Genomic DNA, 17,681 nt, shown 5'->3' on the forward strand with positions numbered 1-17,681 from the left:
ATCTGGATAAACATGTGTTAGCATACAGCATGTCTTTTTTATTTTTATTTTATTTTATTTTTTGTGAGACAGGGTCTCAATCTGTTACCCAGGTTGGAGTGCAGTAATTCAATCATGTCTCACAGTACCCTAGGCTTCCTGGACTCAGGTGATTCTTGAGACTACAGGCATGTGCCACCATGCTTGGCTATGTTTTTGTATTTTTTATAGAGATAGGGTTTCACCATGTTGCCCAGGTTGGTTTCAACTTTGTAGGCTCAAGCAATCTGCCCACATTGGCCTCCTAAAGTGCTGGATTACAGGTGTGTGAGCAACTGTACCAGGCCGAGTGTGTCCCTTTTAAAATTTTCTGCTGACAGTGACAACTGTAATTTCGATAGAACCATAAGCTCAAGAGAAAGATGAATTATGAAGGAGACATATCATATCTGACTTTGAAAGCAGACAATTGTCAGAGTGTGATTTTCCACCATTTTTACTGAATGCTGGCTGAGAAAGAAGTGAAGAGGGAGTGTAATTGGATAGGCATAAAGAATATTCCAATTAGTACCATCAGCTTGTGTTACTATTTTATTTAGTTTAACCTCCTTCCCAATGCAGACCACTTAAAAATATACCTTATTGTTTGGCCGATTTGGTGTCTTGAGAACTGTGGCTTACTTTCAGCAGATTTAATATGTCCAGACAAAGCACAAATAACTACTTCTAGTTTTCCATGGCAGTTGACATATCAGTGTGTTCTGGGAAGCCGTATGCATAGCAGTGACCCTTCTCACAATTCACAGCCTGGAAAGCTTCTTGTTTCCATCAAAATGACAGAAGGCAGACTTATTCATTATTTATAATTTACTGAGTACCATCAACAGTGTGTATTGTTGCAGAGAACACAGCAGACACCACAACACAAACGAGAAGGGGGAAAAGATTTGATTGACATCTGTGGAAGACCCCATAGACTCACAGTTCCTGGGAATAGTGGTGGCAATTAGAACAAGGTGGCATGGGGTTTCACAGTCTGAGTAGCCTCAGCTCAGATGGAAACCCAGAGCCCTGACTTTTTTGAAATGTTAGGAATTCTCCTCTTTGAGATTTCAGGAAATCTTAAAATTTTCCCCTCTTTGTCTCTTATGTTCTCATAATCTCCTTGAATCTGAAGTCAAGCAAAAGCACATATGACAATGTAATAAGTTAGACTATCTTGAAGGCTCAGTCCAGGGAAGACACCCTGTCCAAAAGATGAGAAAACCTTTTTTCTCAGCATGTACCTTGGGAGGCTGAAGTTTTGTTGTTTCTGTTATTTCTAGTAGAATTATTATTTATTGTTTCTACTATGTTAATGGCAGGTAGTGAAAAGATGACTAGAGGATTATCCCATTCTTTAGAACTTCTAAAGTGGAGAATATATATATCTATACATTCTATATATAGAGAGAGAATATGTATATAATTATTCTATATATACAGAATATATATATAGTAGAATATATAATTATTATATATAATTATGCTCTATATATAGAATATATAATTATTCTCTCTATATAGAATATATATATAATTATTCTCTCTATATAGAACATATATAGTATATATAATTATTCTATATATAGAACATATATAGTATATATAATTATTCTATATATAGAATATATATATAATTATATATATAATATATAGGCTTATAATATACAAGAGTGATGCTACAATAGAAGATTAAGCATACTGGTAATTTACCTGGGTAAATAAGGAAATAATGAACTAAGGAAATTTCATTTTTTTATCCATAGTACCTAGCAAATAGTATGTATGCAATAAATATATGTAAATAAATATAGATATACGTGCTTAATTCTCCTATTTAACTCATAAATTATCCTGACAGCCTACCTTCTTAGAAATGTACCCTCTTACTACTGCCTTGGGAAATAAGGAATGTATAGACAGTCCCAGACATCTGTGTGCTTGCTGGTGATTAAATTTTCTTCACTGATTCTCAGTGTTGGAAGGCCCCTAGCATTTCCTACTGTCCTTCAACATTTAGACCTTCTCCCCAATATCTCTGTCAAGTTACCATCCATCTCAAGCTTGGAAACTCTCAATAATAGACTGCTCTCTCTCTCTGACAACTCTATTAGAAATGCCTTCCTTCCGTTTCCCAATGTCCCACTTCTTGCGGGCTTTAGAGAGTTACTTTCATCCTGGTTCCCTCCCACTTTCTAAAGGCCGTTCTCATGTCTTCCCTAGTTTTCTCTTCAAGGGTTATTCATTCCCATTTCCTTCAGGGTTCCACATATGACATGCCTTACAGTCAACTTAACTGGTATTTTCTGATTGCTCTGTTCTTGGCAACATGCTGAAGAGCGGATATTTGTCTCTACTTAAATGTGAACATGTTTAGTTTTCTCCAAGAAGGCTAAAGTGTGCACAGTTTTTGTTTTTTGTTTTTATTTTGTTAAATTTTCTTGAGATGGAAAAGTGGCTGGGAAGGTCATCAACAGTGGGCAGTTTTCTTCACCAAGCATTCTTTAGTGTGAGAAAAGAAACAATGAAATTTCAATTAAATCTGTAATCTCAAAAGCAAGGGTCAGCAGATATGAGTTAGGGGAGATCTGCCTTGCTAAAACCGGATTTTTACAAGGAAATGCAAAGATGGGCCTAGGAGAAGGTTCAGAAGGCTGCCTAAAGTTTACTCAAGCAATGAATCTTTGTCAGGAGACACATACATTAAAGCATCCATGGCAGGGCTTTTGATGAATTTTTATGGATTTTTACATTTAGCACATAGGAGACTAGTGGTTAAAACAATAGAAGCCAGAGGTAATTATTTCTAATTAAAAGTTGCAGACATGACCCTGTAATAACTACATGTGTGAATAATTGGCTTTAGGGAACACATACATTGTGGAAGAATTTTGGTTAATTTTTATTTAAATATTGTCTCTCTTTGTTGAGCTATGGACTGGAGAGAAATCCACAAAGAGACAATATGGCATGGTGGGAAGCACTTGGGATTAATTGTCAGGGGATCTAACTCAGTCTCCACTTGGTTACCAGGTAGATGTGTGGATTTAGAATAAGCATTGCACCTGTGTGACCTCTGCATGTTCATGAGTCAGTGCAGTTAAGCTGGGTGATCTCTAAGGTTCTTTCTAGACCAGTAATATTTTGCTCCATTCTGAATTTACTGATTCATTTTAAATCATTACTTGTGCTGAGTTTCTATATCATCTCATATCTGCTTTTTATGTTTTCTCAACTTATTCATCTTAAAACATCAACATTTCAATAAAATTCATCTTAAAAAGCTCAGCATTTTCATTCCTCTATTCCAAACAGAAAATACGTCTAATAGGGAGAAATGTAACAAGAGGGTTAATGTATCCCTATAAAAATCTCCATTCTCATACATTAAAATTATGGTGCAGGCATCAAGTGTTATCACTTTCAAGAAGTTGACTTGGATGTAATTGATAGTGGTCTCTTCTAATGTATGTGCAATGATTTTTATTTTAGCCTGCTTTGCTAATGAGCTGAACTGAGGTAAAATGGAGTCACAAGGACCCATTCATTCCCCTTTGGGACCTCGAAGTAAGTGGCTGAGAAAAACAGAAGGAATGTGACTTCAGGGCAGTGGATGAGCACACATCTCCCAATCTGATAGAGATTCAGGGTAGTCATAAACATACTTCCCCAAATTGAGTTTCATAGAGCACTAGTCAGTCCTATGAGAAGCTCTCTGAAAGTGTTTCATGGCCAAGTGGTTTTTTGGTTAAATAAACCCTAATTATTATACCTATCTTGAAGTATGACAATGCATATTGGCATACCAAAGACTCCCAAAACCCTTTTTGAAAGGAGGTAATACTTAGCCACAGCTTCTAAAACTTGACCATGAAAACTGTTTTTAAATCTCAGAGTACATATTAACATTACATAAAACTAAGATTCTGCAGAAGGTCTTGTGGGAAATGCTGCAGAAGTTTATCATCCCCTTTTTCCCAAGGAGGAATGCAGACATAATAGGCATTATTTCTTGGTCCTAAGGAGACATACTGAATTTTTTCTCTGCATTTAAATGGAATGAGGGTTGTTTAAAAAATACTGATGCTTTGGATTCATCCCAAACCAATTAAATCAGGATCTTTGGGGTGGGACCCATACATTGCTATTTTTGAAATAAGCTTTGTGAGTGATTTCTTCTATGCATCTAGGGTTGAGAACCACCAACTGAAGAAACCACAGAACATTTGAGAGTGTTGTCAAGGCTTTGCTTAATGAGTAGATGTCAATGATTCTTCACCACCAGAGAACTAGATACTTTAATTGTGTATCTTAATTAAATTCCATTTTAAAAGTACTTGGGACCATGAGATAAGATAATCTATGTAGAAAATAAGCATCATCAACTGGTTTCACCTTTCATCTGCTTTCTGAATCATTTAGGCTACAAAGAATAGACGCCATTGAGTTCTGGAGGATAAGCCCCAGTTACATGCCCCATAGTAAGGGTCTCTCTCCATGGCCTACATTTAGAAGTTGTGCTGCTTTAGAGATAAAGTGGCTAATACTCAGAGCCGTGAGAGGAAGTAAGGTTGGGCGGAGAAGACCTACAATTCTTTGCTGTTGTTGTTGAGGGTCTGTTCCCCAGACTCCCTCTCTACTGGCTGTTCTCATGAGTAGAAGGCACTTATCCAGTGGCCACCTAACACTGTAGTGAGATTACAGACTGCACTTGGACCTAAGCATGAATAATCTCAGAAGGAAGGAAAAGGAGATTTGTCTTCCATTTAAATCTTACTGTTTGCATGCTTCCCAGAGGGCTAAAAGCACAACTGAATGACATCAGTATGCAATTCTAGAAATAAAAAGATTAGTGATAGTAAACACCCATTGAAATGATGCAACATAACAAAATAATAGGAATAATAACCCAAACACCATTTCAACCTTCACACACACCAAAAAAAAAAGGTGGGAGAGAAAAAGGCTTGCTTGCTTTTTCAGGTAAAAGGTTGAAACTTTACAAAATGAAATTAGCTTTTAGTCAAATTACTTAAATGATGATGGCAGGCTATTTTCTCTTGATTTTCAGTCTTCTAGTTTGTAGCACGATAGTGTCTATTACCTCCAGCTTTTTGTACCCCAAAAGAAAGCTAGAAAAATTTATCTGTGGTTGGCAGACATAACTGAGTGATCTAATCTTCAGTGACAAATGCTAAAGAGACTTTCATTTCCTTTACAACACATATTGAATCAGTGTTTGCTTAGTAGATAGAAAGGTGCTGGATACCAGGCACAACTCTTGCCAAGATAGGAAGAATTCAGGAGAGGATTCCATATAAGTTTGCTTCAGGCTATGTTTTAGAAAATTGCTTTAGTGGTCTAATTTAAATTAGTTTAGACAAATCGATTAAAGTAAAGATAAAGCATTTTTGAAGGACAATTAGAATAATATGGACACAGCTTTGTAGCATTTATCTAGCATACAATTAAGCTAGTAAAATATAAACTATGCTTACTTAGATTAGAGAAAGTAAAATAGCTCTTATTCCTCTAACATTCAGATTCCTATACTAGCTTATATTCTAAGTAAGAACTGAAGCTTTGGAGATTTTAAAGATAAATGTAGGTAAGGCCTTGATCATGAGCAAGAAATGTACTTAACCAGGGATTATAAGGTGCGAAGAGAAGTTTGTGAAATTCCTATTATATGGCATTTTCTGATAGGTCCTCGTCATTAGTGTCAAGCAATTTCCAAGTATAAACACTGTCCAAGTTAAAAATGGGTTGTTGCTACCATCTTATTAGTAAAACCACACAGGGAAAAAGAAGAAAGGATTAAAGTGTATTTTCTTTCCAACAGCAGTCTCTTTTCTTCCATCCTCTATTCTACCTCTTCTCTTTCATTTCTGAGCCTCAATTTCTATAGTTTTGACACCCACTGTTAGAGAATACAGTTTGAATGGTTGCAATACATTTCCGTGTAAAAAGTTACAGACTGTATCAGTAAAACATTCAGGTCAAGGCCACTGGTCAAGAAGAAGATGCCATTTTACAAAAAGGCAAAACCAATACAAGTCCACAGGTGCACACACACTCTTTCTCTCTCTTTCACACATATATATGCATACACACACACACAAACACACTACACACACGAGGGCAAAATCTCCCTAGGAATGGCTACTCTACCCAGTGGTATTCTTCAAATCATTGAAATGTAAACACTTAGGGAAGAAACCTGACACTTAAGAAAACGGAAAAGTAGAGCTTCACCTCTGAATCCAGTAAACAGTTACCTCCTTCCTGAACTGAGCCAATTTGAGGAGATGGCTTATGTTGCAAGAAAGGTGCTTTAGAGAATGTTAATTGGGAGGTCTAGCAAAATAGGAGCTTTTAAAACCATGAATAAAATTAGGAAGATGACTGTTAAATATAAGTTACATTTTCCCTAACACCAGGTGCCGTAAACTACACTAGTCTGAATTTTCTCAGCAGGTGATGGTATTGTTCAGTCAGTTGTCAGAGCCTTTCTGCTCCTCAGTGTGACATTAGTAATAGGAAAATGAAATCAATGAGCTGTAATCTAGTTAGAGACACAGAGAGAGAGGGAGTGAGAGAAAGAAAGAGAAAATGAATGAGAATATAGTCCAAGGTAGATGTAGTCTCTAAGTCCGCCTAGCTATGCTCCAAACCTCAAATTTTGACCTTTGCCTTTTTAGTTTAGACTTACTGATTTCGTAAAGCTCTTTCCTATGAATAGCCCTTGAGTCAGATCTTCTTCTTAGTATATTGCAACACTAATTTGCTTTTTACCCAAGTGGACATGTTTTCCTTAATCTCCCCTAAATTTCCTATCATTGATTTTGGCTCACCAATTAAGCTGTCTATCACATTAAGGTTTTTCAGAACTTTGGTTCTGTTATACAATGCAGGAAGTTTCCTCTCTATTTTAATACCAGCCATTAAGCTAAAAATCTATGATGCCTTCAATCACATTGTTAATTAACATGTCCAGCAGAGTGGGATTAATGGCAGCCTTGCAGCAGTCCACAAGAGACATCTTTCAAGGTTGACAACTGCCCTTACATCCACACTTTGGGTGTCATTGTACAACCAGCTGTGAATTTCCTTTACTTTGCTGTCATCTAGCTTAAATTCCTCCTCCCCTCCAACTTTTCTTACAGTATATGGGGAGACTTTGTCAGATGCATTGCTGAAATTCTACACTTAATTATATTGCTACTGCTCTAATAACTTATTTATAAATGGAAATACAGTTACTTTATTACATATCTTACTAAATCCATGCAGAATTTCAGTGATTACTTCTACTTTTTAAATACACTTCAGCTTTTTAATAACCCATTGTGAACAAATTGTCATAAATCCATTCAATGGAATACTTACCAGCAATAAAAAGAAACAATATATTGATAAATACAACATAAATGAATCTGAAAATTATTATACTAAATGAAAGAAGCCAGTCATGAAAGTCTATAGACTTCATGATTCAGTTTATATGAAACTCTGGGGAAACGTGAAAATTATAGGAACAAAAACTAGAGCAGTGATTGCCAGGAGCTGGGGCTTGGGAGAGTGAATTGACTGGCAAACACACGAGAAGCTTTTTGGGTAATGGTGGTAGTTACACCACTGTGTGGGCTTGTTAAATTTCAACCCACTGTAAGCCTGAAAAGAGTAAATATTACTATATGCAAATTCAATCTTGATAAATTCAAATTTTGAAAATATCCCATTACAGAAATGTGTTAGACTAATTAAATATAATTTCATAACCCAGAGTTTCTAAAATCTTTTTTCCTCCTGCTTTAACTATTAAGGCATGTCTCTCTATTTAATTGTACTACTTTATGTCCCATCTTCCAGGATTTCTCAAAGATTAAAGATTACCTAACAACTTCATTGTCTCTGAAACATGTGCTTGTGTTTTCTTTGTCCATAAACAGGTGATTTCTAGACTTAAAAAAGGTCTCAACTTTATTAATTATACTATTGCCAGCTTTAAAGATTGAACTCTGAAAAGAAAGCAAAGAATTATTTAATCTTTCATATGCTAACAGGATACTCTTCCCTGCAAACATTGGGCCTATCTGCACTATTCCTTTTTCTCATTCTTGGAACAAAACTTTGAAACAAAACCCTACAAATCCGGGCATCAAAGATTCCCAAATGAAACCAAGAAACATTTAGCTGTTCATTAATTCAATTATTACATACATTGCTGTGCAATATATCCATGCAATGAAACTACATTTATATCCCTTTAATCTATAAAAATAAAAATAAAGGAATTAGTATTGTGATTAAAATAAACATAAATAAAATTGTTTAAGGAAAAAATATTACTCCAGAAACTGGTGTCCCCACCCCTTCTTCCCCAGGCTAGATGCCTCCTGGAGGTGACTAATACCCAACTGCTGGCAGATAATGTCAGGTGAAGTATGCATTGATAATAATAGTTTTCCATCTCAGACCTGTTTATTTTCTTACCAGCCTTATTGAGGTATAATTGACAAATACAAATTATATATATTTAAGATGCAGGATATGATGATTTGATATATATTGTGAAATGATCACAATAATCAAGTTAATACATCCATCACCTCACATAGTTACATTTTGGGTGTGTGTGGTGACAACACTTAAGATATATTCTCTTAATTATATCTTGAATATAAATAATTTTCAAATATATAATGCATTATTCTTAGCTATAGCCACCATGCTATACAGTAGATCCCCAGAACTTATTCATCTTATTACTGAAAGTTTGTACCTTTTGACCAACATCGCCCCATTTCCGTCACTTCTTAGCCCCTGACAACTACCCTCTACTCTGTTTTTATGGTTTGGCTTTTTTAGATTTCACATATAAATGACACCATACAGTATTTGTCTTTCTGTGTCTGGGTTGTTTCAGTTAGCATATTGTCTTCCATATTCATTCATGTTGTCAAAATGGCAAAATTGCCTTCTTTGTTATGGCTAAATAGTATTCCATTTTATATACATCTTGACTATTAGAAATAATGCTGCAATGAACATGGAGTTTAGATATCTCTTTCAGATACTGATTTCATTTCCTTTAGATATATACCCAGAAATGGGATTGCAGGATCATGTTGTCATTCTAATTACAAGTTTTTGAGGAACTTTCATAGTGTTTTGCATAACGGCTGTGCCAGTTTGCTTTTCCACCAACCGTGTGCAGGGTTCCCTTCTATCTACACCCTCACCACCACTTATCTCTCAGCTTTTTGAAAATAGCCATCCTAACAAATGTGAAGTGACATCTCATTGTAGTTTTAATTTGTGTATCACTGATTAGTGATGTTTAGCATCTCTTCATATACTTACTATCCATTTGTATGTCATCTTTGGAAAACTGTATGTTTGTGTCCTTAGCCCATTTTTAATATCAGGTTATTTGTTTTTTTCTCCTGTTGAGTGGCATGAGCTCCTTATATATTTTAGATATTAATTCTTGTACCAAATGTATGGTTTGCTAATATTTTCTCCCATTCCATAGGTTGCCTTTTCATTTTGTGATTGTTGCCTTTACCGTGCAAAAGTGTTTTTCATTTGACCTAATCCCATTTACATATTTTTGGTTTTGTTGCCTGTGCTTTTGGTGTCATATCCAAAAAATAATGCCAAGACCAATGTCAAAAATATTTTTCCTTCTAGGAGCTTTATAGTTTTGGTTTTTTATTACTTTTCAGCTTTTAATCAACTTCAAGTTCATTTCTGTGTATGGTGCAATATGAGGATCCAATTTTACTTTTTTGCATGTGGATATTCAGTTTTTCTAGAATCATTTATTGAAGAGACCATCCTTTCCCCATTGTGTATTCATTAAGATCTTGTCAAAGATTAGCTTACTACATATATGAGGGTTTGTTTCGAGACTCTTTCTGTTCCATTGGTCTGTGTCTGTTTTTAGGCCAGTACTATACTGTTTTGATTACTATAGCTTTGTAATATAATCTGAAATCAGTAGCATGATATTTTCATCTTTGTTCTTCTTTCTCAAGATTGCTTTGGCTATTTAGGGTCTTTCCTGGTTCCCAATGAATTTTAGTGCTGTTTTTCCTATTTCTGTGAAAATGCTGTTTAAATTTTGGTAGGGGTTGCATTGAATCCATAGGTTGGTTTTAGTATGGACATTTAAAAAAATTAATGCTTCCAATCCATGAACGCAGGTTATTGCTTTCCATTCATGTGTGCCTTCTTTAATTTCTTTCATTAGTGTCTTATAATTGTTAGTATACAGATCTTTAATCCTCTGTGGTTAAATTTATTCCTAAGTATTTTATTCTTTTTGATATTATTTATTCCTTTTGATACCATGAGATTGCTTTCTTAATTTCTTTCTTAATTTTTCACATAGTTTATTGGTACTGCTTAGAAATGCAACTGATCTTTGTATCATGCAACTTTATTGAATTCATTTATTATAACAGTTTTTCACGGAGTCTTCAGGATTTCCTAAAATCATATCATCTGCAAACAGAAACCATTGAACTTTTTCCTTTCTGATTTGGATGCTTTTTATTTCTTTCTCTTGCCTAATAGTTCTGTCTAGGACTGCCAGTACTATGTTAAATAGTAATAAAAGTGGTAAGAGTGGGCACCGTCTTCTTGTTCCTGATCTTAGAGGAAAAGTTTTCAGCTTTTCACTACTGAGTATGATGTTAGCTGTGGGCTTGTCATACATGGTCTTCATTATGTTGAGGTACATGATTTACTACTTGTAGTAAAAATCTGATATACTTGGATTGTCAGTTATGCTCTGATGCTGCAATGTTATTCCCATTCCTCTTCCTCACTTTGTGACTGGGAGTTTAGCTTCACCTGTTTTCTTCCCATTGTCCCCTCTGTGCTACAGTTTTACATTTGTTTGGGGATTGTTACTTCTTTCTCCCAGGAATTTTATTTAAGTCCTCTCATCACTTTGGCAAGTTTCTATCCTTTGGAAGTAACACACCTGTTTTTCAGGCATGAGGAAACTAATCCCTTTTTCATCAGTATCATCAAAGAAATTGTGAGTTTCTTTGAGTGGAATTTCAATTGGCTGAGAGAGGGAGGACACACAAACACACACAAATAGGAATAACTGTCATGTTTGGGTATTAAAACGAAATAAGCTTGAGATAAACTTTACAAAAATAAGGTAATAGAGCACATGATTACATAGGGTGAAGGAAGGCGACTTGGGAAGAATTAAGAAAACTGATATGACCTGTGAATCCTCTATAGTCACCGTTCTTTTACAAATGTAGCATAGACATGCCTTATCTAACACAGTGCAAATTGTCTCCAGGGCCTCATTGAGGATAGAGTTTTAGAATTTAGAATTTAAGTAACTTCTATATTTTGACTGCCTATTTCAAACCATCATGGGTACCATTAACCCTGGTGATACTTGCATGTGAAATGCGCTCTCATCAGTAATCTGGTGAAATTATGTGCAAATGCCAAGGGTAACTTAAATATCAAACCTGTAACTGAAAAATATTTTCCAAAGTTGAAAATCATCTCTATTATCAAAGAGTTTGAAGATTTGACTATAGTTCGTTACCTTGCAGGTGACCTTAGTCTTTTTTTTTTTTTTTTTTTTCCTGTCTAGGATCAAAAGTCAGACCTTCTATTTTTCTTTTTTTTGGAGATTCTACATTATTCCTCTCTCCTTTTGTTTTTTTTCCTCTCTTTTTTTTTTTCTTTCGAGACAGAGACTTGCTTTGTTGCTCAAGCTGGAGTGCAATGGTACAATCATAGCTCTCCGTACTCTCAGGTTCCTGGGCTTAAGCGATCCTCCCACGTTGGCATCTCAAGGCTCTGAGATTACAGGCATGAGCCACTGAATTCAGCCCTCTCCTTTTCTGTATGTCACTGTGAATGAGATACACACCTATTTTTCTGGATGACTGGGGCTAAAAGAATAGCATGATGTTTCCAGAACTTTTTAAAACATACTGTGATTGCACACTTCTTTTTACATTATTGTAGTACATTAGATTACTTTAATTATTTGGGGTTCATAAATTTCACTGAAAACTGCTAGAAAAGAATCTTTGCCTTACATTTATTATCATTCTGTGCAGTGTGCTATGCATATTTTTAATATGCAGGTAATGTTAAATTAGGTAATTAAGAAAATTTACATAATGTTTTTCATATTGAATGATGACATTTCAGGTCATGAAAGTCAAAATGATTTTTTTTTATATTGAATATTCTTCAATTGACTTTAGAGTTCTTTGTTGAACGAAGTGTTTTTTTTTTTGTTTTTTTGAGACAAAGTCTCCCTCTGTTGCCCAGGCTGGAATGCAATGGCACGATCTTGCCTCCACCTCCTGGGTTCAAGAGGTTCTCCTGCCTCAGCCTCCTGAGTAGCTGGGATTACAGGCGCGCACCACCACACCCCGCTGATTTTTTTTTCCATTTTTAGTAAAGATGGGGTTTCACCAGTTGGTCAGGCTGGTCTCGAACTCCTGACCTCGTGATCTGCCCGCCTTGGCCTCCCAAAGTGCTGGGATTACAGGCATGAGCCACTGCACCCAGCCCTTAAGTGGTTTTTCAATTTCCATAACCTCTGTCCATGTCCTTGATTTTAAGAACACCATAAACATGTTATACTCTTAAATTGAAGCTTAGAGTTGGAAAGAAACTAGCAGATGTTCTTGTTAGACTACTGTCATTTTACAAGGCTAAATAACTTCCTCCAAATCATGAAGTGCCTGAAGTCAGAGCCAATGTGAGGACTCGGTACACTTGGTTCTCAATCCAAGGCAAAGATGACAATGCAAACTGCTAATGATCAGATCCATATTTTGGAACAAGAAAGCCCATCAGTCAAGAAGTGATACCAGCTTAAGAAGAATCTTTAAATATGGAAACAGCTCTTTTCTCAAAGTGGATAGTAAAAGCATTTATATATAACTACCTACCTGTACTTGATTTTAAAAACCCTGCTCTTAGACAGGAAAGTGAGTAAAAAGCATCTGATTTAACAAGATCAAGGCTGCCCAAGTACAAAGTTAAGTCAGAGGAACTGAGCTAAAACTGCCCACAGAAAATGTGATTTCTCAGAGAAGAGGAGTAAAATGTACCCTCAGCCTGGGAGGAACATAAGTACAGAATATCCTATTTCTCAGGCAAATTATTTAACTTCTCTGGGACTCAGTTCTTCGTCTGTATAATGGAAATAATATTATCTAGTTCTTAGTGTTGTAACTAGAATTATATGAAGTGATACAGATAAAAAACTTAGAACAGGACTTGACATATGTTCAGAACTCAAAAATTAGATATTAACTTCAATAATACCCAGTGAAACTAAATAATATTGTATATTCTTCTATAGATGAAGAGGTGAGTCACAACAAAGAGGACATGCCAATATAGAAGAAAATTTAAAAAGAAGCTCTAAACAGGAATAAAACATGAGAAAAGAGACAGTTTGTGCCTGGGGCCAAACATCTGGACATTAATGGTTGGCTTTACCCAGTTCTTTTTGTGGGTATCACCATGATTAATTCTTCCGCCACTCCAACAATTCCATTTGTTGTCCAAGATCCCAGATAGATTTCAAATTATTTGGCTTCCCTTCTAGTTGTCTCATCGTAGAAATAGAGCTTAAATTATTTTTCCTGCTTAGCAATGCAAGGCTTTGCAGCAGAGGTATGGATATAGCAGTTGAGCAGTGATGATGTCTTACACCACAAACTTTGGTGCAGATAATTGCCCAAGCATTGACCCCTGTTTTTTCCTACATAATCAGAGATTGGAATTTTCTTTTTTCTTTTTAATATATGTTAACTATGATGGAGGCTCAGGGAAAACTTTGTAATATATTCAGAAGAAAGATGGTAACAACCTATGGAATAATGAGGGACATGCAGAAATTTTACCCTCTACCCAGAAAATATACCCAGCCAACAATCTCTATCATTTATCTAAGACTTCGTTTAGATCTGGCATCCTCCTGAGCCCTTTGCGTAGACTAATAAAAACAACAACCCCACATGGTAGATCTTACTATTACCTCCACTGAGGCATATTAATAGGCTGCCTTAAACCCCAAATCCTTCATTTGTATTATTATAAAATATTATTATTTTTGCTGTTAAAGATTATGTAACTTAAGAAAGATAACTATAGGTAGCTAAAGTATTACGAAGGGTGGTACTATCTGATTTAAAAACTATTAATATCACAATAACAGTTACAAACTAGGACTTCAGCAGTTAATGGCTTTATTAAATGTACTATACACATATGCACAATGTTTGTATATATATATATATATATGTAATAACATGGGCATACTATGTGACAAGGATGTTTTTCTATATTATTACGAGACATAGGAAGCAAACTGGCAGAGTGTCACTTCAGGACAGTTAGCATAAGTGAACAATCTGGGTAGCTTCTGTTCACAAGAAGACTAAATCTACAGTTATGTGTTTGTTCAACCAACGATGACATTTGTCGTGGTTGGAAGAACTACCTATGCTGAGGTTACCATAACATTCCTTATATTTGCTTATTAGCTTTTGTTATCAGTTAATTAGTTAGTTTTCATAACATAACCTGACATAAGACAGGTTTTATTTCTCTCTCATTTAGGAGTCTGGAGATGAATAGGTTCCTTCTAACTTGTTTTGTCCCTGCCACCTAAGCGATTATCTACATAGGGCATAGCTACCCTTTTAAGCAAGTGGGAATTGCATGTATCACTTCTCTTTATGTTACATTGTGGGTAGGTTAAGTCCCATGTCCAAAACTCACTGCAAAAGAAGCTTGGAAATGTAGTCTCCAGCTGGATGGCCATATGCCCAGATTAAAGTGCATTACTATGGAAGAGGAGAATGAAGTCAGAGAGACAGCTAGCCATGAGGCACACTCAGCCAATTATGATTTCATCATGTGTACTCTATGCCATATATGCCATTTTTGAAAGCAAGATGTTTCCACACAGAATCTAAAGGTGTGTTTTCTAGCTACTTCTTAATGAGGTGGAGAATGAAGTCATGTGTTAAATATTTAGACTTGGTAATAGTTAGTGTGTATCAATCAAAACCACATAGAGATACCATCTCACACCAGTTAGAATGGCCATCATTAAAAAGTCAGGAAACAACAGGTGCTGGACAGGATGTGGAGAAATAGGAACACTTTTTTATTGTATTTTATTTTATTATTATTATACTTTAAGTTTTAGGATACATGTGCACAACATGCAGGTTTGTTACATATGTATACATGTGCCAGGTTGGTGTGCTGCACCCATTAACTCGTCATTTAGCATTAGGTATATCTCCTAATGCTATCCCTCCCCCCTCTCCCCACCCCACAACAGTCCCTGGAGTGTGATGTTCCCTTCCTGTGTCCATGTGTTCTCATTGTTCAATTCCCACCTATGAGTGAGAACATGAGGTGTTTGGTTTTTTGTCCTTGCAACAGTTTGCTGAGAATGATGGTTTCCAGCTTCATCCATGTCCCTACAAAGGACATGAACTCATCCTTTTTTATGGCTGCATAGTATTCCATGGTGTATATGTTCCTATTTCGAACACTTTTACACTGTTGGTGGGACTGTAAACTAGTTCAACCATTGTGGAAGTCAGTGTGGTGATTCCTCAGGGATCTAGAACTAGAAATACTGTTTGACCCAGCAATCCCATTACTGGGTATATACCCAAAGGTCTATGAATCATGCTGCTATAAAGACACATGCACACGTATGTTTATTGTGGCACTATTCACAATAGCAAAGACTTGGAACCAACCCAAATGTCCAACAACGATAGAGTGGATTAAGAAAATGTGGCACATATACACCATGGAATACTATGCAGCCATAAAAAAGGATGAGTTCATGTCCTTTGTAGGGACATGGATGAAGCTGGAAACCATCATTCTCAGCAAACTGTTGCAAGGACAAAAAACCAAACACCGCATGTTCTCACTCATAGGTGGGAATTGAACAATGAGAGCACATGGACACAGGAAGGGGAACATCACACTCCGGGGACTGTTGTGGGGTGGGGGGAGGGGGGAGGGATAGCATTGGGAGATATATCTAATGTTAAATGACGAGTTAATGGGTGCAGCACACCAACCTGGCACATGTATACATATGTAACAAACCTGCACATTGTGTACATATACCCTAAAACTTAAAGTATAATAAAATATATATATAAATAATTAGTGCATATCAACTCTATTAATGACAAGTCTTCCAAAATGGTCCTGCATTTCTTATATAGTCAAGAGCAATACCTTCAACTGTGTTGTGTCTTCCACAATGCTTAGCATCATTTAGGAACACAATAAATACCTGTTTAATTGAATGTTCTGAATTATATGGAGAGATTTGCGATTTCACATGATACTGCAAATCATTCACCTCTTTTTTCCTATCACTTCTCATTTCCAGTTTGATCACTCATGGCTTTGGGACTCCAGCAATATGTGCAGCTCTAAGCACTTTCCAAACAGTTCTCAGTGAAATGCTGAACTACTTGGAAAAACACACTACTCACAAAAACGGCGGAGCGGCGGATCCTGGCCAAGGACATGCCAACTCGGAGAAAGCCCCCCTGCGGAAAACTTCAGAGGCTGCCGTGAAAGAGGGCAAAACAGAAAAGACAGACTAGCTACATCAAACAGAATCTATTTCCAGATAGTCTTGCTGCTGATATTTTTTCTAATATATATATCATTGAGGGTGACTAATCTTCAGTGGACCAAATCTCTACCCTTCCCCAACCCTCCATAAAAAACAAAAATGGAAACGAAAAATGAAACAAAAAAGGACAAAACCAAAAAAAAAAAAAAAAAAAGGAAAACTGCAGTGTAACTGTGTGATGAAATTGTCACCTTTTAATTTTATGTTATGATAAACTCCTTTGTGCACGTAACTTATTGTCTGAATTATATACATCACAGTTTTTAAGCACTTCTGGACTTTGGAGAGGCAGCACATGCTTTTTCACATCTAACTGATGCACTTTCTTACCCAACTATGTAGGTAGGGATCAGAAAGCATGACCAAACTGGAATCCACACCAGTACTTACAGCTCCAGTCTTTCTTGACTTAACTCCCTTTAACTGAAGAGTGCCTCCTTCCACTAAATAGGTCAATCTGGAAATTAATCTATTAATAAATGTTTGGGTAACTGAAAAGGGCAGTTATGAATCTGTGAATTGACAACAGATCTAAAATTTTGATCACCCCTAGCCCACTTAACTACCAGTGCCTTGGTGGTATTTAAAAATTCCAGGAAACTCTCTCCTATCTATGACATTCCCACCCAATCCCAGGTCCATTTCACCCCACCCCAATAGCTAAGAAGATACTAGAAAAGTATATTACCGAAGGGATAAGAGATGAACTCTTCCATCCATTCTCTTCATATCACCAACCTAGCAATTGAAGAAAACAGACCTACTGCATTTAATGGGTCAGGGCAGGATGGATGTACGAAAGAGTAGCTTTGCCTCTGTTGGGCTCCTGATGGAAAGCAGTGGCATTGTTTTGCCTGGAAAAGCATGGGAATAGGAACAGTGATCTTTCTGGGAAGTCCTGCTTCTCAGAGATGGGAGAAAAGAACAGGGACCTAGGGGAGGCCCCTTGAAG

At 36.3% G+C, this 17,681-nt stretch overlaps 1 protein-coding gene across 1 annotated transcript in view; it reads left to right on the forward strand.

Moving 5' to 3' along the window:
- The window catches only part of TFAP2D (transcription factor AP-2 delta), a 59,196-nt gene extending 42,331 nt beyond the window's left edge, over positions 1-16,865 (forward strand). Inside the window, exon 8 of the mRNA XM_032141126.1 lies at positions 16,478-16,865. Within this exon, the coding sequence (XP_031997017.1) occupies positions 16,478-16,697 (220 nt within the window). The 3' untranslated portion in view covers positions 16,698-16,865. The remainder of the gene's footprint in view (positions 1-16,477) is intronic.
- Positions 16,866-17,681: the final 816 nt, after the last annotated feature.

This window comes from Hylobates moloch, unplaced genomic scaffold, assembly GCF_009828535.3.
Source record: "Hylobates moloch isolate HMO894 unplaced genomic scaffold, HMol_V3 SCAFFOLD_20, whole genome shotgun sequence".
NCBI lineage: Eukaryota > Metazoa > Chordata > Mammalia > Primates > Hylobatidae > Hylobates > Hylobates moloch.